This window comes from Xiphias gladius, chromosome 8, assembly GCF_016859285.1.
Source record: "Xiphias gladius isolate SHS-SW01 ecotype Sanya breed wild chromosome 8, ASM1685928v1, whole genome shotgun sequence".
Taxonomy (NCBI): Eukaryota; Metazoa; Chordata; class Actinopteri; order Istiophoriformes; family Xiphiidae; genus Xiphias; species Xiphias gladius.
Window position 1 is genome coordinate 15,834,787 of NC_053407.1, and position 23,514 is coordinate 15,858,300.

At 41.4% G+C, this 23,514-nt stretch overlaps 1 protein-coding gene across 1 annotated transcript; it reads right to left on the reverse strand.

Moving 5' to 3' along the window:
• Window positions 1-1,812: 1,812 nt before the first annotated feature.
• Window positions 1,813-21,510, reverse strand: b4galnt3b (beta-1,4-N-acetyl-galactosaminyl transferase 3b). The gene is made up of 20 exons (XM_040131926.1): window positions 21,318-21,510; window positions 17,628-17,683; window positions 17,417-17,500; window positions 14,855-14,950; window positions 13,722-13,812; window positions 13,503-13,603; window positions 13,343-13,410; window positions 11,609-11,687; window positions 11,396-11,462; window positions 11,031-11,165; window positions 10,788-10,897; window positions 10,425-10,525; window positions 10,019-10,086; window positions 8,669-9,914; window positions 7,586-7,845; window positions 6,112-6,265; window positions 5,935-6,007; window positions 5,672-5,825; window positions 4,714-4,840; window positions 1,813-3,656 (listed from the first exon to the last, which is right to left on the reverse strand). The coding sequence occupies exons 1-20, from the start codon at window positions 21,451-21,453 to the stop codon at window positions 3,545-3,547; spliced, it is 3,318 nt and encodes a 1,105-aa protein (XP_039987860.1). The 5' UTR covers window positions 21,454-21,510; the 3' UTR covers window positions 1,813-3,544.
• Between the last annotated feature and the right edge of the window lie 2,004 nt (window positions 21,511-23,514).

The window sequence follows — 23,514 nt, forward strand, 5'->3', positions numbered from 1 at the left end:
ATAAACTCCTTTAGTATACTAACACTGCACGGTGCTAGGGAGGAAGAACCAAATTAGAATTGGAATAATGGATAAAAATAAATAGATAATATATCAAAAATGTATAGTTTAAAAAAAACAATTAAAACAAAAGAAGAAAATGAAAAAGCTTTAGAAAATGAAAACATTGCCCGGGAGGCTTATGCTTTATGAAGCTCAGTGATGAAATATAAAGAGGGCTTGTCTTAGTCAATGATTTGTTTTCTGAATTTACAAGCTGGTGCTGGTATGCAGAAGTGTAACAATACATGTGACTCACTGTAGATTTAATTCTGTTCCCAAATAATTCATTTGTAAAATAGCCATGTGAAAACACAGTATATTACCACCTGATATTGCTGTAATGTACAAAAATACAATACATTTGTAAATATTTCCTCACCATTTGTGTTACTTATACATATTGACCGCACAATGGACTTTAACATACGGTCACTAAATGTAACCTCTTCTCCAATTACCCACAGCACATAAAACTTCTACAGCCAGTTGTTTTTAACAGTTTGATTGGTAGGACTTAAACTGAGGTATAGTGTTGTACAGGTGTAACATTGAATCTAATTTGTAATCACCATGGACTTGGAATTGTCCTTTTCCACAGTTATGAAAAGGGTATTGTTGCTGTTTTTCATGTAAAGTGTCTCCGCTAAGCTATGCCATTGACTCTCGGTGACTAAGCACACGAGATATTTTCCCTCCGAGCCAGGATATACTTAGCCTTTCCTCTTGACTGGAATGGATTCCTCCCCAATAATAAACAATAAACGCTTTCACACACACGCCAGTAGCTGTCCTTGGACTGACATCAGAACGAGTCAGTAATGATGGAGGGTGACGGGACGGAGTCAGAAGCCTCCAAGGAATTTATGAGCGCTAGTGGGCATCTGTGCAAATACAGTATGTGTCCATTTGAATTCCAGTGTACAGTCAGACTGTTATTCTGGTCCCGCAATGGTACAGTCTCTCCTCAGACTTGTGTTTTTCTTAAACTCTCTCGTGGAGGTAGGGTGGTAGCTCAAAGCCTCTTATCAGAAACCCCTCCCTATCTGAGCTCTGGGATCATCAGCTAGAAATACTACTTTGGAAGAGCTGCGTCATGCAGTTGCAGGACGTCCCAAACAGCAGGAACCCATGGCAGAAAATAGCCTGTACTTTTTACGGGTCACTGCAATTTGTACAGGTTTTTGGAATTATTTAGTAAGACATTACTTTTGCTTTCACTGCCGTTCAAGTTGGACAGAAAATCAGCCAGAGACCTTCCCCTAAGCGAAGTAATTGTCACATGAGCTTATTATATGGGTGTCCCATTTTTATCTTATTGGCTGGGTGTGCGCTGTTCTGAAACTGCTGAATGGGTTCTTGTACTTGTGTAAACTTTCACCAGCTACACAACTAGTTTCTGATTTAATCCAAATTGCTTCAAAAAGGTCCCTTCCATCCTTCTGATAGAAACCAAAAGGATGAATCAACTGAAGTTGGAACATGCAAACTACTAAAATGTAAGTTTTAAACGCAATGGTGATATACAAATGCAAAGCTTGTTCAACAACTTGTGATAAACTTATTATTTGTCCTAATTTTTGTTTTGTTAAGTTTTTACATATAAAATTAATAGCCAGAATATCTCAGTTTTGTCATTTCAGCTGGATTTTTTTTTTCAGTCCTCTAACTGAATATTATCACAGCTATTGAAGATAATATACATAATGTAATGAAAATAAAGGCAACAGAAACAATTTTTTGGAGAAATTTATTCCCAAGATTTGTCAAGGCAGTGTAAAATGGAAATATCCGTCCCTGAGAGAAGAGACTCCTGAACCGTACAATAAGACAGAGATAAACTCCTAGCATCAAGAGAGGGATGAGGTATATCTAAAATCAACAATGAGATGAAAAGTAAACCTTCAAACATTCTGGCCAAACTAGAATCCAAATTACAAAAGGTTGATTGCTTTTGGTACAAGAAAAAATTACAAAATATTTGTCATAAAACCACCAGAGCTGTTTTGTGTTTTCATTTTTGTTGCCCTAAATAACATGTGAAATGGTTCAACGTGTATCAGCTTTCAAATTACTGAGAAAAGCACAATAGGTTTCTTAAACTGGAATGTGAAAAATATGAAAATGCTGCCATTAGTTTAGTCTTAAATAACAATAATAATATATGATAAAAACACAAGATCATTTTTTACTCACTACATTTCCTATCTATTTCACTGTGTTGACATCGATAACAGTATTTCACCATGAAGCTTCATAGACTTGGCAAAAAAGGAAAAAAAAAGAAAAGTAGATCTTAATCACAACAATTATTCTTTTGAAAAACAACCATTAAACTCATCCTGTAGATCGATGGATCAGTGAAAAGAATATGACCTGGTTGCAGGGACATAACTTGACTAAAATGGCCCTTAAAGCTGTATTAACACAGACCTTTTCAATAAGTTTCATGTCAAAACACCAACCCTGCTTTATGACTTTTCTGCACTACTCAACTTCAGCTACTACCTTTGGTAGGTGGTACTGGAGAATAGGCAGAAAATGGGCAACAAACATACTGTATGTATATTGTTGTTACATAATATATGTCTGTTATACATTGGGAAACACATACATACTTATCTGAAATCTTTTTTAAAAAATTGACAATCCTTTTTTTTCCTCACTTAAATATTTAACTATTTTAGCTGTGTAAGGCTTTTCCTGATTTGTCTGTGAAAACAGCCCTCAGTACCTGAATAACCGTCACAGCAGAAGGCACATGTAATATAGATGAGAACAAATAGGGGAGGGCGCTCGACAGGCAAACTTAGGTAAACTTTTCTGAAATTTCATTGCATGTTCCCAGAAAAAACAAACACGAATGTTGAAAAAAAAAAAAATCCTGCAAACATTGACGTAATAAATATAACATTTTCATAATTTACATTACAAATAAGGCTGTGTTTACCCTATACACAATCTGGAGTCAAATACATATATTTCATTTTGTCACAAACAAAACAAATAACGTATTCTGCAGTTAAGACTCATGTTACTTGTGATCTTCATGATATAGGACACTTGTGTTTATATGTCCTCGGAGTGTGCACTGTTATTTCATTGACATTTTGTCTTTGGACCGGGTCAGGTCTCGGCAGACACTAGTGCAGACCACCATGGTCTCAGTCAGCGAGCTGGCGCACAGCAGTATCTTCATATACAGTATAATATCATAATCAGTGGCACTGATCAGCGTGTACCGTCTCAGTAGTCAACAGTACATCCAGTGAAATACACTCTGAGCGTAGTATCAGTAGTATGACCTTAGCAACGACCTTCACTGCTGCCACTTGTAAAGTTGCTGCTCCCCAAAGCTTGAGCGAAAGAAGACCGTATCCAGTCCGATGTCGGCATCCTGTGTTACTCTCTCTGTCAGTCAGCAGGTGTTACGATCCTTTAACGGGAATCATGCTTCGGCCTTAAAGTGCTCTGGTTGCTGTGGTTGTGGCGGTGGGTGACAAGGTCACCTGTGGCTGGGCGACATCCGCCGGTTCCACATGCCACGTTTGGAGTGATAGTGGTGGAAGAAGTTCCTCAGGTAGATTCTCTCCACTTCCAGTCCTGCCTGGAGGATCCTACAACAAATAACAGAGGAAAGTTTGTTTACTTACATATCATCTTTGTTAGGCTTCAGGGCAGTGGTTACCAAACTTTATAAGCCACAATATCAATATCAATCACCTTTTAAGTAATATAGCGAGCTTATATAGTGAGTTTCTGTCCACCTGATGAATGTTAGTCCAATATTGATTCTCTTTTACCTCTGTTTTGGTCTCATACCAACTCCTGATGGAAATATCTGGCTCTTTATGCGCCAAATGCTCCACTATCAAATGCTTCAGCTACAGGTAGCCACTAAATGTGTCTGCCTGCCTTTTAGTGCTGAATAAGTAGTATACAGTGGGTGTTTAGAGTTTGTTTGTTTTATTTTTTATTCTTTGGCTGAAAATAGCTGCCTGCTCCTTCCAAAATCGACACTATGAGAGTGGTGAAACTGAACCAAAATGGTGAAGTTGTGGGCAGGAAAGATAAACAATAAGATGAAACTCGCTATGAAGTTCCACGAAGCTGCAGCTAAAAATAGACAGTTGGCTAAATGTACAGTAAAAGAAAAGGTAGGCTAATAAAAGGCACCCACTTTGGGAACTACTGCTTTAGGGAAATAAAAACAACCCAAGTTTACTCTTATACTGTTATGTATCATCAGTCTGCCACGTTAAATGCCTTCCAGCAGGTATTCTGTAATGTCTTTCATGCTTCATCTCCATCTGCTTCAGTGAGTGATTTCCCGCTCTTTCCAGAATTGCTATAAGACAACTCTAGAGGGAACATGCATGAACTTGCTACACATGCAAGTAACTGGAACAGCAACATAACGAGTCTTTCTGCTTTTTTCCCCTAAATTTAGTATCATTTTTCTAGTCAAAATTCAAAATGTATCTACTACTGTTGGTGCAGGAATGTGTATTTTTACCTAGTGTTGACCTTCGTTTCAACCGAGAGGGTAATAATGTTCAGCTTTTGTTGTTAGAGAGCTGTACATTCGACTGTATTGGTCATTTCGGAGGGTGCGTCTTAATGCAACAAACAACATGAGTCTATCTGTCAAGTGACATTTAGTGAGGAACACACCTGTCGAGGAGCTCCCAGTCTTCTCCCCCCCAGCGGTCACTGAATTCTTTGGTGTTCATTCCTCCCACTGCATCCAGATCTGACTTGTAGATTCCCAGTAGGCCAAAGCCATTCACCTCCCAGTAACCTGCAACCCACACACACTCACAAATTTCCAATTTCCATTTCCATTTGATGTCGCTGACATCTACACTTAGTTTAATTTTTTTTTTTTTTTTTTTGCGGCCACATTCACTTAAAGCTGTTTGCATATTTCCACTAGTCACTAGTTCAGTCCTATCTCTCTTTTTCTTGCGTGTGTGTGCCTCAAAGACTGAGTGGGCCGAACAATACTTGTCATAACAAAACCCCCTGCCTTTATTTGATGTGTTCATATCAAGGTGAGAAAACATTTACAATTGCCGCATGTTACAACTTGGCATGGCTAGATTGGCATGATTCACTAAAACAGGTGTAGCCAGCAGAGGGTATTTGTCTGCGTTTGCGCAGACTTGTGACTGTAGGCAATAAGAAGTTAAAGCAACACGTCAATGCAAGAACAACAGATGAAGACACGAGCTTAGAGCTTGTTAGTAGTAACACAATGAAAAAAACACTGGGGAGGGGAGCACTGATGCAGAAAGGTGGGAACATTTTATCTGCTCAATATGTGTAAGAACGCAAACATGAAGAGCACAAAAAAGGCCTGAATGGGAATAAATCTGGTTAATCCAAACTTGAGTTTTTTCATTTTTCTACATGGAATGACTCCTCTCCTTTTGTCTTTGTCCATGATCTAAAATCTTAATCTGAATCATCTCGCCCGTCTCTGCACTACATTTTCAAACTACTGCTATATGTGCACTGAAAGAAGTGCTTTCAAACAAAAGTTGCATTTCTTTTTTCATTTCCAACCTTCAAAAAGAGCAACGTTCACATCAAAATAAATAAAACTAAAGATGGGTTTGTCTGCATCTACCTCTGGCCTCTAATGGTGTAGCCCCGCAGTCCAGTCTCATGACTATGGGGGCAAAGGCCATGTATCCCTCCACACAGTGTTTCCTGATGGTATCGATGATAGAGGGAGGGAAGTGGATGTGGAGGTCACACAGAAAAACTATGCTGTGGTCATCCTGAGGGAGTGAGAGGATAGAAGATTTAAAAAAAAGAGATTTAATATTACTGTCTATTCATGTGAGTTCATCTTGATTATTTATTGCCGAGTGATGTTGCAACACTCACATTTATGAGGTTAACACCTGCTTGCAGACCAGCAGAGCGCTCAAAGTTTCCATTCAGCTTCACATACTGGTACCTGATACATTCCACAGGCACAATTGTAGCACATACATATCACGTACACTTAGCCACGAGTTTGTATTCAGCGTACAAGTGAAGCATAGGCACACAAACACATACCTGGGGAGAGAAGATTGCTGTAGAGCCTTCCTCACGTCCATGTCAGTGCTGTTGTAGTCGGTGATGATGAGGTTGAAGTTGGCATCTCCAGTTTCCCTGAACAGTTTCTCCATATCAGCAATCAGCTGCTGCACCCATCGAGCCTGGTTTTTCACTGAGAGAGAGACATACAGGCAAATTAAAAAAAAAAAAAAGAAAAACTATAAACAGGCCTGTGGGCCTAAAAATCCCAGCAGCCAACACATGGGGGTCAGTACTGATAATCACATGTAGAACTTGTACAAATACATCAACACTTTCACATGTCATCATAATTTAGTACAACAACAAATTGAAATTCGGGAAATACAGCCACAACGGGGATGTATGCACATCCTAATATTACATCGGGTGTGTTGCCAAAAGGGCAAAAACAACATTAAGAAAAAGGCACCATCCCACTGCACTGATGCCCCCGTAAAAAGATTTACCGAGGACTAGTATGATGATTTGAGGTTACATTTTCATCAAATATTAAGAGTTACATCTGAGGAAGACAAAATGTAGAAACGCATTGCTTTACTCGTTGAATTTTTTGTATAGGAGCATCAAATCAGTATGCAGACACCTTTCTCAATACATTTTAAAAAACAGCCACACAGAAAAGGATTATTAACAGCATATATGTATTCAATAGGAACTATTTAAAATTTATCTAGAACCAGTTTTTCAATATTGACTTCCTAGAATCTTCAAACCCAGTAAAAAGGATATTATCAACATTTAACAGGCTTAATTAGCAGGCCGTTGTAAATCTTTCATTACTGATGTATATGAAGACCATGTGCTCTGTGTATGATTATTTAAGCATCAGCGTCAGATTGACATTATAGCTGTCTCAGATTGAATTCAACAGTCCTGTCATCAGGTGATGCAGCAGGCCTTCCTTTTTAACATTGTCTAACATTATCAAGATGTCTTCCCCGAGGAGACGGTCCGTATCCGTGTACATTGGCTCCCACAAAGGTTTTTTTCTAAAGGTCGACTGAGATGTTAAAATGATACAGTTTCAGATATGACATCGATGACTAACAGTACACAAAGCACATAAGAGAAGCCTTTCTTTGAGTGATGGAATATAGACACGGATTATGTAGTTAATACATGCCTGTTAATGTCAGTACTGTATTTTATACAGTAGCCCAAACGTCTCTGATGTAAATTTTGGCATATTGATTATAATTTTATGTTTAAATAACAAATAACATTTTGTTTAGAATGCTTCCTACATAATCGTTATCTAAAATTATTGTCAATTATTTGTCATCATTTATAGGAAAAAGGTCACGTATCTGTACTTTAACACCTGAGTACATTGATGATAAAAAGAAGCCAACAGACAAAAAGAAGCGCATCAAAGGTCAGCACAAGGCAAGAGAGTGAGTTGGTGAAAGTAAAGGCTGAGGGAGCGTGGTTAGAGGTGGATGTATGTTACCTGGCACTATGAAGTGAACAGTGGCAACAGGATTCCAGCGGAAGCCCACTGGCTTACACAGCACCATCTCAGCTCTCGGCTGCTGGAAACCAAAGTCCCTGCTGCGTTGCCTGCTGTGGCGAATCAAGGCGTAGATGTACCGTGACAGACGCAGCAGCTGGCCGTTCGCGTCTTTCACCTCCAGCTCCAGAAGGTAGCGGCTGCCCTGGAACCCGTCCACACGCTTCACCACGTTTACCACACGCACCAATGTGAACCGCCTGTTGGGGCAGAGAGGGTCAGAAACACACAGTGACATGCCTGCAAAACAATTATGAAAGCTATGCACATAATTGTAGGGGGTCGGGGCCCCCCCAAGGGGTCCCAAGATATTTCCAGGTTGTCACAAGATAATAAAGGAATTATAGAAGAACATACACTATTTCTGCCAGAGAAAATCATTTTTAATTTTTTTTTTTTTAGACTTTTCACTAATGTATGTGTTTTTCTTGTGAGATGCTGAATAGTTTTATCACTGCTGATCTCTAAAACCATTTAAATTAAACAACCAAGAAAGGAAAATAACTAACTTTGGTTGAACTGGCCACAACTCGCAGACATACAGTATGTATATATGTGGTAGCTGCAACTAACAATTATTTCAAATGTGATAATTATTTATTTGGTCTATAAAATATAAGAAAATTGTATAAAATGTCCTTCAAAGGTTTGTATTAAATGTCTTATTTTGTCCAAAATCCCAAAGATATCAATTTTATTAACATAGAAGTGTAAGAAAAATCAGGGAATATTCACATTTGTGGAGCTTGAACTTGTAAGTTTTTGCTTGTAAATCGACTTTCATGATTAATCAATTATCAAAATAGTTGCTCACTAACTTTCTATCAATCAATCGATCTATTAACTGACTATTCATTGCAGCTCTACATACATTCAACCTGTTACAGGGGTTTTCGGTAGTTATCAGAGAGTTATGTGCCACTTTGTACCCATTTTAGATCTCTTATTATGAAAAAAGAAAAAAAAAAAACTCCCATTCACGTCTTATGATTGATGCACTGGTATAGATACAAATACACTTACCCCTGGTGCTTTTCATTGAGTTGCTCCATGAAAGCATTGACGATGGTCAGAGCATCACTGGATTGCAGCAGCAGGTTGCCAGACAGGTTGCAGTGCAAGTCGATCCAATCTGAACGCTGTGCCTGAAGGTCCAGGTGGTTGACCTGGAAGGTCTGGCTCCAGTTAACCTCAGTATCAAACACTGGTGCAGGGGTAAGATCCTCATCATCGGGACCTTCAAAGTCTCTTCCCGGTCCCCATAGAGAGTCTCTCTCACCCAGCTTGGGTTCTCTCCTGTTCTCAGCCCTGTTGCGAACCTCGTCTTCCTTTCCCGCTTGGTCCTCCTCTCCTTTCATATCCGACCACTTTTTGTCCATCTTGTCCCTAGCGATCATCTTAGCTCTGCGGATGCTATTTTCTAAATCCTGTTGTAGAGGCATATTCATCTCAATCTCCTTATCCCTGAGGGGTTTTCTGGTATCTGTGTCCAATTGATTTAACCTTACTAAAGGGCGGTTGATGTCTCTTTTGGGAGTGGTAGAGCGCTTGTTAGCTGCTGGCTGGAGCGCCACTTCTCTTGGTACAATCCTCCACTGCTTGGCCACTGCGGGTTTTTCAGCCAAAGGAGCGTCCCACTCTAAGGGTTGAAGCTTGGAGTCTTTGAGTCTCTGGATTTGGGTTTGATTCATTTTACGAGACCTCTGGATCTGCCGCCGTTTGGAGTTGAGCTGCTCTGACTGGACTGCTGGTCGTTCCTTTGCTTTAAGCTGCTCACTGCCCACTGGTGTTGGTGGATTTTTTTTTTGTCTTGGTCTCACAGTTGTCTTTACTGATGTTACCTTTTGTCTCTTTCCTGCTGTTTTTCCTTTTGGTTGAATCTGTTCTACTTTTTTAACTGGGCCTGGAAACTCTGTCTGGTTTTGTTGCAGGTGATGTTTTAAGACTTGTGTTGGCTCTGACTGCAGTGGCTCATCTGGTTTCTCTGGCTGTGGTTTAGGCTGTAGGACACTGTCTTTCCCTTGCCTCCTCTGCAACTTATCTATGCGCAGTCTTGTGTCAGGAGAGCTTGGTGTGCTGTTAGTTTCTTGCATGATTATGGAGAAGAGTTTGCGCCTGCGTTTCTGAGCATAATCATCATAATCATCTCCATAGTCTGGAAAAAGTGCGTTGTCTATCTGGTCCAGCCTGGCTTCCTTTTCTCTTTGATAGGCTTCATTGTCAAACTCATCCTCCCCATCTATGACTTTCCTCCCCTGGAACCCGAAATCTAACATTCAGCAGAAGCAGAGACAGAAGTAGAGTTAAATGAAAATTAAAGGGACTGGCAACACAAGCAACTTAATCTTTCTTAAAGAAAAGGTAAGAAAATACCTCTGGCTTTGTTTCTTTTTTCCTGCATATCAGGACGGTCTAGTCTCATGTATCTAGAGAAACGGAACCTGGAGATAAGGGCACAAAACAATAAAATTATGCAAAGAATGAGAAGAAGTTCATTTGCTTTGTTTTTGCTTTTTTTGTTTGAAAATTAAAGACTTTTGTCCTCTGCTGTGTTTTTGAAAGGAGATACCAAAAGAAAATTAAAGACTTTTGTCCTCTGCTGTGTAAAACAAAGATTCACAGTAGATTGAAGGGTAAATCAACCTCTATTGGTGATACTGTAAGCATAACTCTGCTCTGTCCTACTGTAGGTATTCCCATTTAGTATAGAATATCGCAGTGTGTCTCACTACATATGGATCTATCATTTATTTGTCATGTCTGTCCCCGGAGGTCTCACATCTTCATGTAGTAGGGGCTCTCGGGGTAGAAGCAGCTGTTCTCTGACTCCATGTGTGTGAGTCGAGTGTAGTCATTGGGGTAGATGTAGGACATGTGGACCTGGGGAGATGAAATGCAATGACATGCTGTTAAAGCTATGAGAGCTTACTGGGACCAAACAGGTTTGTGCAGAGTTGAGGTAAGAACAGAATGAACTTTTTTTTTTTTTTTTTGGGGGGGATATGTAGCAGATCTCAGAAATGATGTGAAGTACAGTTCATGCAAGGTTTATGTGAATGATGAGCTCTGAAGAATAGTGTGAGCTAGAGCTCAACCAGTAGCAATTTAAGTTAAGTAAACAAACTGTAGTATAAATACATACAAACTGCAGTCCCTGGTAGCGGAGCAGAGGAAAGTCTTTGATTATGTAGCTGGGTTTATAAGAGCAGTCAGGCAAAACACCCTGTAGGAACTTGCTGTTTATCAGAGGCACTGCAAACAAACACAACACACAGATTGGAGGCAGGATTATTTAGGGCTCACATCCGGGACTGCAAGAAATGGAGATATGATTTTTTATGCCGTGCGAGAAAGAGAAATAGAGCAAAAGATAGATGTCTCTCACCTTGGTAGAGAGTGTCTCGTGGGTCTTCCCTCAGCATGTCTGCTGCAGCACTGTGCCGTTTTGTGGGGTTGGACTGGTGGCTAGCAGCTGTCTGTGGTATGTGGGCAACATCACTCATTAACAAGGCAGACTCATCTGTGGGGTGAAGCCAAGAGCCAACAGAATAAGAGAAGTGCTCTGTATTAACTGTGACACAAAACCACTGACTTGATATGCAGTTTCAGCATCCTTGCAGAATACTATCTCCAAAAATATGGGGTATGAGACACTGTGTGATGGAGATTTACTCTGAGCTCACCCATAAAGATTCACTGAGCAATTCTTCTCAGACAGCAGCAATGATGTGTGGGCTTCTGTGTACTTACTAACATAGAGGGAGATGTGCTTGGATTCAATAACGATGAACCTGAAGCCTTGGTCAAGGAGCTGCCACTGTGGGAAAACAAACACAAAGAACTGCATGTCTCTGCCACCTTATTACTCACATAGCACATAAAAATGAGCACAGACAATGAAATGAGATGAGAAAACAGAGTGAGGACATTTTCTCTGAGTCTGTGCTGAGCCCGGCTACTTACTGCCACCTCCACATGGTCAGTCCCTTTGTTGTTCTGCTTGTGGACAACTTCAAAAAAGTACCTCCTCTGAGCTGAGAGCCTATAACACAGTAAAAGTTCATATTCAGAACTACATGATAGACATATTAGACACAACCTAAATGGCTTCTCGGAAGAAACACAGTCACATAGCTTCAAGTACAGGATGTTGTTTAGGTACTGGCTGGTTTTGCTGCTCTACATAAAGGTTGCAACAACTTCCACTTTCAGATAAAAATCGATGCATTAGTCTCTTTCCTCTGGGGCCTATTGAGTTAGATCACGCAGATTTTAAGTATTTTCTCTCTATTAATTAGGTTAATTTGGGGTACTTAGCCAATTTAAAAACAATCTACTGCACTTTTCTTTTTTCTGGATATATTTTGGCTTATTTTGGCTTATTTAAGCGTTGAAACTGAAACCACTGGCAACATACACAGGTGACCCCTGAGCAGTATTGCCTAATTTGAATTCTCTTGGGTTCCTTTTTGTGTACTTTTGCTTTACTAAATTGTTATTGCTTTTGCTGATGCTTTTGTATGATTTCCATATATATGTGTGTGTGTGTGTGTGTGTGTGTGTGTGTGTGTGTGTGTGTGTGTGTGTGTGTGTGTGTGTGTGTGTGTGTGTGTGTCTGTGTGTGTGTCTGTGTGGTGTGGCTCTTCCCCTTTATATGTTTCAGGGAATAACAACATCATAGAGGAAAAAATAAACAATTCTTACTTCTAGATATAATGTTCTCCCTCTTATAGGTTTGTCTTACCTGAGCATCTTAAAACACACACTTTGAATAAACATGTAAACTCTGTTACAAATCTGTTAAAATCCAAATTTTCCACTAGTCATGTACAGTACATAAACTCATGTTTATAATTGCTGATACTTAAATTTTCTGTTTTTGGTGTCAACTCAAAGAACAGGTCTAGATTGTGAAGCCTAAAAAAACAGCCTGGCTGATACAGTAAACCACAACCACACCTTGTGACAGAGCATTCTCGCATACAGTCAGAAAAGATTTGTAATAGTAAGAAACAGTAGTGTAATCTTTTCCAGCACGTATGGCGCAACCGTAGTGTTAACATTTCCGGGTTGGATTCCCAGAAGGGCATATACATATTTACTTAGAAATACTAATGCTTAGGTTAGTAAATTGGAGGTGCTTTTGTTTATGGTTAATAGGGGACTCCTGCAATTAAGTGTTGAAGTTCCATAGAGATAGGCTGGGATAATTATATGATAAATGAGGACAGATAAAGGTCTAGAAAAGCTACTTCCTCAAACACTGTCTCACAATTAGCAATGGGGTCTTACATGAAAACATGATTATTCTGCTAAAGCTAGGACAGTTTTGGCCACTTTTATTGGGAGATTTCTGTCTGTGTGATTTTACGTGTGCTCTTCTCATTGGTTTAAAGTCGTTAAATTTAGAGTGGAACCAATCACTCACAGCAATATTGGAATGAGAAACCGATACCAGCTGTTGAATTGTTTGTTTATATTTCCTGGGGGAGATGTCACTGTCAATTAAAACAGATCACAAAGCAGCCATGAAGTCCTGATGAAGAACATTGGCAGAGTATATGAGTGTTAAACTCATGAGAAAGTTTTTATTTTTGCTTATTTATACATTTTTCATGTTATAGAGTTTTCAGGAACTTGAACAACTGAGTTCTGCTGTCAAACTATTTAACACACTGGTCCTGAAAATAAACTCACCTAACTGGTTTGGATGTCTGACTGGCATACTTCTCAAACTCGCCTGGTGCCGTCCACTCTTGGCCAGTCTAGAAAAAGAAAAGCCACGTGCAAACAAATATTACAGTGACACGAATAAGGAAATGGCCCTCCGCTGCTTAAGAAGAAGACAGACATGTACCTTTCCAACCCATGCCAGTAACTGCAAGTTGAGGGGAGAATCATCTGTGCTGAGCCACAATTCAGAGTTGTCATCAGAGCTCAGAGCAAACACAAACTCTCCTGAGACAGGAGGGGGAAAAAAAGGAGACAAAGAGATAATAAGACAGAGTGAAGGAGAGACAGATGTAACGCAAGTGTGGTAACAGACAGAAACTAGATGTAAAAGTACACGTTGTACCCTCAGTGTATGGATGCAGATAACCAAATATCCTGAGCCCATAGTTTGTCCACTGAGGAGAAACAGCCAGCTTCTGCACCGTGGTCCTGGACTGAAAGAGCGAGGACAGGGAAACACAGGGAATTAGCCATGATGTTTACTCAGAGTGAAACTACATCTTGAGTCCAGGGACATGAGGATGTAGCATGTGGATGTAGAATGCACCTCTGAGTGAAAACAACTGCATGTCTGTTGTGTGTGCCTAGTCCTGCGTCGGGGGTGTGTACAGGGATGTCTTCTTGAAAAACCCAGCTGCATTTCAGTCAGCTGAACAACTGCAGCATTATCGTTTACAGACCATGCATGACAGGGTGATCCATGATATCTCTATGTCAAAGCATAATTTTGATAATGCCTCTGGTGTAAAACAAAATAAGGAAAAAGTTTACGCCACAGATCAGATATCCATCACTTAAATCAAATAGAAATCTTGGGGTACTTAAGAAGACGAAAAACATCTACAGCCATGCTAACAGCTCTGTGGGGCTGTATTAAGACACGCTGGAGCATTGAGCTAAATGCTAATGTCACGTGACAGTGTACTATGATGGTTAATATGTAGTACATACTCTATAGAATTAGTACGTAGTTTGGGACAAAGCTAACAGCAATGCTGATGTTTAACATGTATAATATTCACAATATTAACCATCTCAGTTTAGCGTGTTAGCATGCTAACATTTGCTAATCAGCACTAAACACGAGGTACAGCTGAGGCTGATGGGAATGTCATTAGTTTTGCAGGCATTTAGTCGTAATAGTTTTGGAATAATTAAAATTTTGACCTGATGATGGTGCTAAATTAAAAGCTAAAGGATCACCAAAGTCATTAAGGTTCATCCTGAGGGAAACATTAAAAATCTCTATAGTAAAGTTCACGGCAATCCATCCAATAGTTGTTGAGACATTTCATTCAAAACCACAAATGAGAGGAAAAGTCAAGGGATCACTAAAGTCAGTAGGATTCATCCTCAAGTGACCATGAATGTCTGTATGAAATTTCCTGGCAATCCATCTGATATTCGATGAGATACTTCATACTTAAAATGATCAATTAAACATAATTAATGAAAGCTGAGTGAAGTCTGACTCACATGAGGATACAGCGGGTAGTGCAGGTTCTTGCGGAGCTCAGCCGTAGAACTGCCACACCAGTCCTCAAAGACGTGCAGATTGGCCTGTCCCTTATACTGCAGGAGGAGAGCAGGGGGATGAGGCTGCGAACACACTTCTGTTTGTGCTGCGGTATTTCAGCAGAAGGACAATTACCCATCTGCCCTCCATACTTAGCAATCTAAAACCAACAACTACGCACTCCCTTGGATACCACTTGACAATACAATGACAGGAGTGCTGGTCTCAACCATCAACCAATTCCCACAATCCACCCCTCTTCCTGTATATAAACATGTCTTACTTAAAAGACTTGACTCCCCCAAATCCCCAAACAACATATTTTCTCCCTTAGCTCTGATGTTATCTAGCCATGCAGATTGTTTGGGGGTTTTTTTTGCTCTGGTTGTGAGATATCTATCTCTAAGATTTCTGCCTCCACCACAGTATGATGGAAGTGAATGGAATTTTTTCAGTGTAGCTCATTACATTGAAAAAAAGAGAATTGATCCTCACAGTAACCCACTACTACTATGGATAATCCACGGACTTGACAGTGGAGCGTTTCCGTTGGAACTACTTTCTACAAAAGAAGTAGTTCCTACAAAAACTGCTGAATGTTTGTCCTGTGGATTGCTGAGAGTAACTGGTGCACTTTTTTCTGAAATCCCCTTTGTTGTTGAACTGTTTAAATGTAACGTTTTTCAGTATTTTTGACACCACAAACAAAAATCCACCGACCGCCACTGAATTAGGGTGGAGGCATACATCTCAGTCAGTCTCAGTCAGTTGTCTCAAATCTTGCCAAATCAAACCAAAACTATTTTCAAGGCTACATACCACCAGAGCTAGGTAAGTAAATACTGTATGTGTTCTATTTAATTTGAGTAAGCTCATCCTTTGAGTGAGATATGTTAATACACAGGTAGAGGGGTGGATCACAGGAATTGGATGACAATGGAAACCACAGTCACATTTCTCTTCCCCACTTACAATCACTTCAGTGAGTCAGTAGGAATCGCTGGAAGACGCACACGCAACTGATGAAGCAGTCGTGTTTCAGCAGAAGCCCAGATGCCCTGTAAACATACACCTCCATGACATCTGCTAAAGAGGCCGTGTTACCTGATCTCTGTGTGTGTGTGCGTGTGTGTGTGTGTGTGTGTGTGTGTGTGTGTGTGTTTGTGTTAACTGCAGCACTGGTGCAGACTACTGCAGGTCAGAGCGAAGGCCTCAGTGTTTCATTAATCAAGTAGTTCACCAGATTTCATTTGTGGTAAAGCTAAAGCTAAAGACTCTGCTGTCATCAGCACAGTTGGTTAAATGTTAGCATAACCTGGGCTCTGAGGTACAGACAAAAGGGTGTAAACTAATGACTCAAAACACTCCACAGGCTCTGTGTTGCTTGTAATCATTCATCAGTCATCAACATGCCTCTTTCTCTCCGTTTCCCATGTCCGTGATCAAAGGCCAAAGTCTGAGGAGCTCGTTTGCTGCCAAGCTCAATCTTATTTGATTTCAACCACTTCTTTCCCCCATTTTCCTTCCCTTCCAGCACTAAACCGGTGAGAGTTCCATGTAATGGAGTTCTATATTCCCGACATTTTCTGAGACTTCAGCTGGACTCGTGCTGTTTAATTTCAAATCTTCTGTTTTTGGATGTTTGGTTATAGGCGTGGGCAAAATGTATAAGATCTTTCTTTTTTTTTTTCACTACTTTTGGCATTTTTGGAATTTGTTTATCAAGGAAATTTCCTGCAGATTACTCAATAATGGAAATAGTTGTTTATTAAATCATGCTGTAGTCACTTTTCCGGAAATTTAATTGAAACACAATTATAGTTAAAATAACCTGATGGGGAATGCCTGTTTTTGGCTAATTAAATTAATTAAATGCCTAAAAAAAAATTAGGGTACTTCATTATATTGATGAATAATCATGTAAATCAGAGTAAATGTTCTTAAATCTTGACAGCAATGACCTAAACTTCTAGAAATATCAAAGGGATATCTACCTCAATGTTAAGAGTATTAAAAAATAAATAAAAAAAAAAAAAAATACTGATGGTTGATAAATTGCATATACTGTCATATCCCCCTACCCTATTTGGGTGTAGCACTTTGAGAGATTTCAAAATCATCATGTCAGATAATTCAATTTTACAGTGTACACACCATCCAACAAAAAATAAGAGGGAACCCATACAAACACGATCTCTGGGGCTATTACAGTGTTAATGTGAAGTTTGATTACATTGGTCTGTAAAGCCTGGAACAGCAACAGCTGAAATTTGAGGTGCAAGCAGCTGGCCAAAGCAAAGACCTGCTTAATATAGTGGAAATATGATAACCCTATCACAGAGCAATGGAAGCTGGTGAAGCAGACTCTGCTGCGGGAAACATACTGTAACCAGTGGCAAATGCACTGAGGTGGGAAGGAAATGGGCAGGCCCAGGCAGGTTATCCAGGGCTCAAAAGATGTTAGAAATTAAGAATGCGGCCACTGTGGACACACCCATGCCCACACAAAAACACACACACACCTCTGGTTTCCAGGTAAGTGGAGTATAGCTGGAGCGCCAAGCAGCTGAATCCTCCACGTGATCTGGTCGATGGTTACTCCTGACCTGGAAAACACGCATATTGAAGTCACTGTCTTGAGCTTGTTTGCCTACGCCCCCCTCTTGCACAAACACACCATCCTGCATCACTATATTTTCTATTACCACTTGTTTTTCCATAGACCATCCTTACCCACTCGTCGAGCATGGCTCTCCTCCAGCCGCTGCCGGCAGCGTCAGGATTCACACCTGAGGAAGTGGGTGAAAACAATCAGAGCAGCGCAGGGGGTGACAGGTAAATAGGCATCGACTGTGCACAGATGGGCAATGCTAACACATGGTCTCTTCTACTGATCTGAAAGAGATTTGGGATTTCTCCAGGAGGTGGAACAGGTTGTTATTCTTGTATTGGCTTTATACTGACTTTGCATTCAAACAAAATGTACTCTAATCCCAAATTAGCATGTGGCACGACCTGCTTCTTATGGTTTGTGGCATATGAAAATCAGTGAACTCAGATTCAGCTCCGAGGGTGTGTGGAGAGGGGGAAGCACTCATGTACAGTACGTGAATGAATGACAAACTCTAGTAACGGTTAAGCCGAATCTCAAACCCTGCTGCTACAAACCCAGCACGGACACCGTTCTGCTGCAACCGCAGAAAATCAGTCGCTTCTGCAAATTACTTAAACCACGCAGACCAAAACCGCACCTACGGTCATTATTCTGACTTGCTTGAATCTTAACCGTAGGTCACTTACTACAGGTATTACTAGTCCCACCCACGTTCTGTTCCAGTTCAGTGCTGTGGACAATTGAACGTAACTCAACTCAAGTCACAGGCTTCAATGAGCTGCAGCGGCACTCCTGGCAGAAATATTATTCCTTTAAACCTCTTCTGTCATCTTTCAAATTATAGTCTAGTGTGTATTTTATTTTTTTTATGAACTTGTGGTGTCACTAAATGACCTGGGGTTACGCGCTGCTCGTAGATGCGGAGTCTGTCATTATCACCAGGGTGGAGATCTCCAAACACACACACACACCCATGAGACATAGTGGCCAATTTGGGCAACACAAGTAATTCTAGAGTGGAGGTTAAGAAAAGCAAGAGGGGAGTATTTTTATCCCCATCTCCACTCATCTAGTCTTCCTACCTACCCGTCTTCTGTTGCCTTCTTTCACAATATTTACCACAGCACTGTTAATTCAGAATGGCCGTCAGCGTTTTGTCCGGTGAAATTCAGTGACTCAGAGGTGCAATGTTTCGGCTGATAAAAAGAGTACTGCTGTGGGGCTTTACAGGCTTTCAGCCTTCATACAGTGCACAAAAATTACATCTGAACAGCAAAGAGAGCGTGGGGGGCGTTTCATGTGGTTATTGTATTAATGTGATGTTTTGGTCTATTTTGGACACTCTAATCCAAAAAAAAAAAAAAAAAAAAGCTCCCTCTGGACAGCGTGTTACGAGTTAAAAGGAATTTTGCACAAACACTTTTTCATTCGTATGTAAATTTCAGAGGGACAGGTTATGTAAATTATTGTATCATTTTAATGTATGTAAAATAAAGTGTAAAGAGTCAAAGTTGCTGGAAGCAACAGTAGCATTAGGGAAAGCAACATTAGAGGCAGCCTGGTGAAAAGTTATCATTAACCAAACCACGACTTTTTCTTCGCTACCAAAGGATTATTTGAACGTGAGGGAGAAGTGCCCAGTACAGAGGATCACCACAGAAAAAAAAAAAAACACCCACCCACACAGGCAGCCATTTCTCCATCGGGACATTTATTAACTGCAGCACTTCATATGCTATCTATGTTCTTAAGTGCCTATGTGACCTACATGTGGGAAAAACAAGCCTTCAAGACCTGTAACTGCAGGGCCAAGCCTTTGAGTGCTCCTGTGGCAACCTGTGTTAGCCGTGCTAATAGTCTTAATAATTCAGTTTCTTTCCTACAGGTTATAGGTGATGACTATGTTGTTGCCCTGCTGCACAGGAGGACCCGAGGACAAGGGGTTTTTAAATAAAGACTGCAAACACTATTTCCTAATGTTAGACCCTCTGAGGGATCAGTGTTGGTTTAGAGGAATTGGTTCTTTGACTTATTGATTTAAACATTTGTTGACCAGGTGCAAGTAGTTGAAATGAAATGCAGAGCCAGTGTTTAATCAAGGTGTATGTGTATCGATCCCATTACATTTTGTAACCCAGCCATCTGTCTCTTGTTACGCGTTGTTTTCGGTTGAGAATAAACAACTGCTGCTATACTGACATGAAAAGTAAATCCATTAAGAATTATAACCGGAAAGAGTTTGAGCACTGCATCTCTATCTAAAAGTTGCGTGCCCTTGGATTTCATCAAATTTTTGACAGAATACAAATATGGGTAGATGTTAAAAGTGAGCTTAGGCTACAAAGGCTGAAGTATGTGGCGATGGTTGATGTGATGTAGTTGTCTCTATAAAAGAAAATAAAGCTTAAACTTTATAGACCTTAACCTAATGTCATAATGCCGGCAAAATCTCTGTACCGACGCTTAAATGCGCTTTGTCACCACAAACACCCCAGTCTACCCGCCGTTCCCCTATTACACATTTAGATCTTCACATTGCTCTTTCAGCTCTGTTTGAAGGCTGTTTGAGTGGGGAGTCGTTCCCTTGACAGAAGTCCCACTGTGAAGAGGGGGCTACAGCCCAGGAATGCGTACATATAGGCGAGGCCCTGTAATGTAGGTCTTGGGCATGTGTTTACACGTCAGGCTTTGTTCAAAGTGTGTGTGTGTCATGTGTTGTCGTTTCTCTCTTGTGGGCAGACACCAGCTTGGCAATTTTCACTGTTTTCATCTCCGTCCACGCCGCTAGGTGAAACCCTGATGTTATACTTGGGTGTCAGTGCAGTGCAACAGATGGCAGGCAGAGGTGTAAATAAGGTAAAGGGCAGGACGTTTGGACACCCATTGTGAGACATCACTTCCTTCTGAGTATAAACCTGCAATTTGACCTCGTGACCCCCCCCACTCTCTTTCTCGTTCTAAAACACACACACACACACACACACACACACACACACACACACTGCTCCATCTCTTTAAATGGATTTGTTGTTTCACCTGCTGTAGGCTCAAGTTTCCTATGCAAATGCATCCAGCATCATCAATGAAAAGTAAAAGCAGACGCAGATGAAAAAATACATTCCTGTTGATGCTCACACTTGAGACTTACGAAGAACAATCCGCGCTATTTCATAATACATTTACAGTTGTCTAAACATAGTCTACTGATTGACCAGATAAATAGAAACCCCTGTAAATTGTAACCCAATCCAATACAACTGCCATGCAATAAATAGAAATTTGGGGGTTTTTAAATAGTTAGTTTGGTTAGTCAGTTGGAACTCTGTTGTCTACACTTATAGAAATGTCTTTGGCTTCATCCAAACAACATTAAAAACTGTTACTGATACTATGCTCTGTGGTCTTGTTTGTGTGGCAATGAATTTCATTTTAACTCTAATGCTGTTTTGTTTTTTCTTTGCTTCTCTGTATTTGTAAATGAGGCGGGGTTTTCTGGTCACTCTTCCTATGGGTTCTTGGTATGTTACACTTTTTTTTTTTTTTTACTTATAGGTGTGTGTCGCCTTACATTTTATGAATGTATGATAACCTAATCTTTCTGCAGGTGGATTTTTTTTTTTTTTTTTTACATGCTCGCTTTCCAGTGTTAGGCTGCTGTTATCAGTTACAGTTTTTTTTTTGTTGTTGTTGTTTTTCAGATTTACGCCGCAAGATAAAATGATTCATGACTTTAACAAAAGTTTACAGAACAAACACTTGTTGAGTAAGATCTGCTGTAGCTGCGTCAGGGTTGGAAACCACAAACTTACTTGTGTCACTGCTCCATACTTTCGCAGCCACCATCTGATGGTAGACGGCCACAGCTCCGACCAGCAGAATCGCCCCGAACAGAAGACATTTGCCATTGCGCCGCAGCTTCTTCAAGGGGAAAAACGCCGAGATCATCTTGCCTCCCGGACGAAACCTGGTCCTGATTTGTTCATCGGTCGGGTCACCCGCTTTGTCATCAGGAGGGGGTTCCGACCCCCGCCGCGAGCCCGCCTGCCCGCCCGCCTGCCTGCCACCCACCGCTGCTCCCGGTGGGTGCGCACTACCGTCGCCCTGGATATCCCCGGTGCGCGCGGCCCCCGGTGGCTCCTCTCATCCCGCGAAAAACCCCACCGCGACCCGGGATGGCCGGCGATCTCCCCTCGATCATCCGAAACTTTTCGCGAGGTTCTTCCCGTGGCTTCCTTGTCGCGGGGTCGCGCCCTGCCGCCGCCCGGACCTCTGCCCCGGATGGTCCCGCACTGGGCGCAAGTCGAAGCTGCGCAAACAACAGAGCGAGCGGCGAAATGTCCCAACAGCCTCACTCAACCTCAACTTCACGACGACAGAAGCAAGACGCCAAAGTGCGAGCGGAGCGGAACCTGCTCCGCCTTCAAAGTAAAACCAGGACCGTGCCGCGGGGGCGATGGAATCAATCACTGACGTTTGCACACTGCGCACAACCGGGATCCCACCTCTTCAGATTACCGATCACGTGCCTTACTTTTAATTTTTTTTTTTACTTCGGTACACTTTGGTCGAAATTCGAACGCGTTCGTCGCCGCGCGGTTTATGTTGAAATCCCGCGCCGGAGACGCTCTCCTGTGAGCGGCGGGCTTGACAGCCCTCGCGCTGCGGTCGGAGGGAGGAGTAAGCACGAGCAGACCCCCATGACCCTTCCTCATCCTGAGATTTACCTGCAGCAGGTGGTGCCTTCGTTTTTCCCCATTCCGGACGTTGCCAACCCTGGCACTTTAAAACGCCCCAGCACACACACACACACGTACGTCGTCTCGCGTTAGATTATTTAATTTCCCCCTTCGACCGCTAGAACTTTTCTCACGCGGGGGCCGCTCCATTCACAGCCGATTTTAGTGGGTCACATGAACGTTGGACTACCCGAAACACGCCACGGTTCGCTTCACTACATTTGTAATTACAGAAAAAACCCCTTGCGAGTACAGGTTTCACCGTTCGGACCATCCGACGTGGGCTAATGCATGTTTTTAGGGGAAATGGTTTTGAGTACGACGTGCTATTTACTAAGACACTAACCCGTATCCAACATTTTATCGTTCGGGATCATTGAGCAACAGTGGTTGAAAGATAAAGTTTAATTTAAAAAAATGCTTAGCATTAAATATTTAGGAAATTAAATAGTCACAGAGCAAGCCCACAGATAAAGGGATATTTGGTTAATTGGCTGGGAGTGAATTCGTTGTTTAGGCCTGTTGGGTACCTGGGGTAGAAATCCTCTGTGTTTGTCCGGACCCTCCCAGGTGAGCGCTGTTCCTACGCCTCCCAACATAAACCTGAGTTACCCACAGAGTCTAGGTCGCAAGACAAAAGGAAAACCAACTAAAAGAAAATACTCTCGAAACAAAGCAATGCGACCGACCAGCCGACGGTAAATGAAACACTGCAAATAAATAATTTATAGCTCCCCTCGCTTTGTTTTCAGCATCCACCTGTGGTGGAGGACAAGTGGTGCCGGGCCATAATCGCCCCGGAGGGAGATCGCATCCGTAAGCCGACACCGGCGTCCCTGCGAGAGAGCCGGAGGATCAGATCAGATCAGATCAGATCCTGTCCGTCCTCGGCAAAGGAAGACTCTGATCTCCCGACAGCTGCAGGTGCACACGGGGTCAAATAATGTGCTTACACCCGGCAGTTAATACGTTCTGCATGAAACGCATTATCGGACGGGGGTCGTTTTAAAGCAAATACACAAGAGCCGCTTGCACGCTGCGGCCATTCCATGAAGAAACACTCTTTTTTTTTTTTGGGAGAGTGGAAATTATTTTTAGTATTTCTCCTGTGCAAACGCAAAGTAAATCTATTCAGCAAGGCCTCTAAAGATGATCAATCAATCGATCTGCCTTTAATTTTCTCGATTGATCGCGCTTTTAACAAAATATCAGAAAATGAAAAATGGCCGTTACACTTCCCAACAGTGCAAGCTGACATATAGCAATTGCT

Coding starts and splice junctions, on each gene's coding strand:
- b4galnt3b (XM_040131926.1), bottom strand. CDS start 21,453: ATGATCTCGGCGTTTTTCCCCTTGAAGAAGCTGCGGCGCAATGGCAAA. Junction 13,813..14,854: donor ACTACCCGCTGTATCCTCAT/GTGAGTCAGACT, acceptor TCGCTCTTTCAG/TCCAGGACCACGGTGCAGAA. Junction 10,898..11,030: donor ACGAGACACTCTCTACCAAG/GTGAGAGACATC, acceptor GTTTGTTTGCAG/TGCCTCTGATAAACAGCAAG.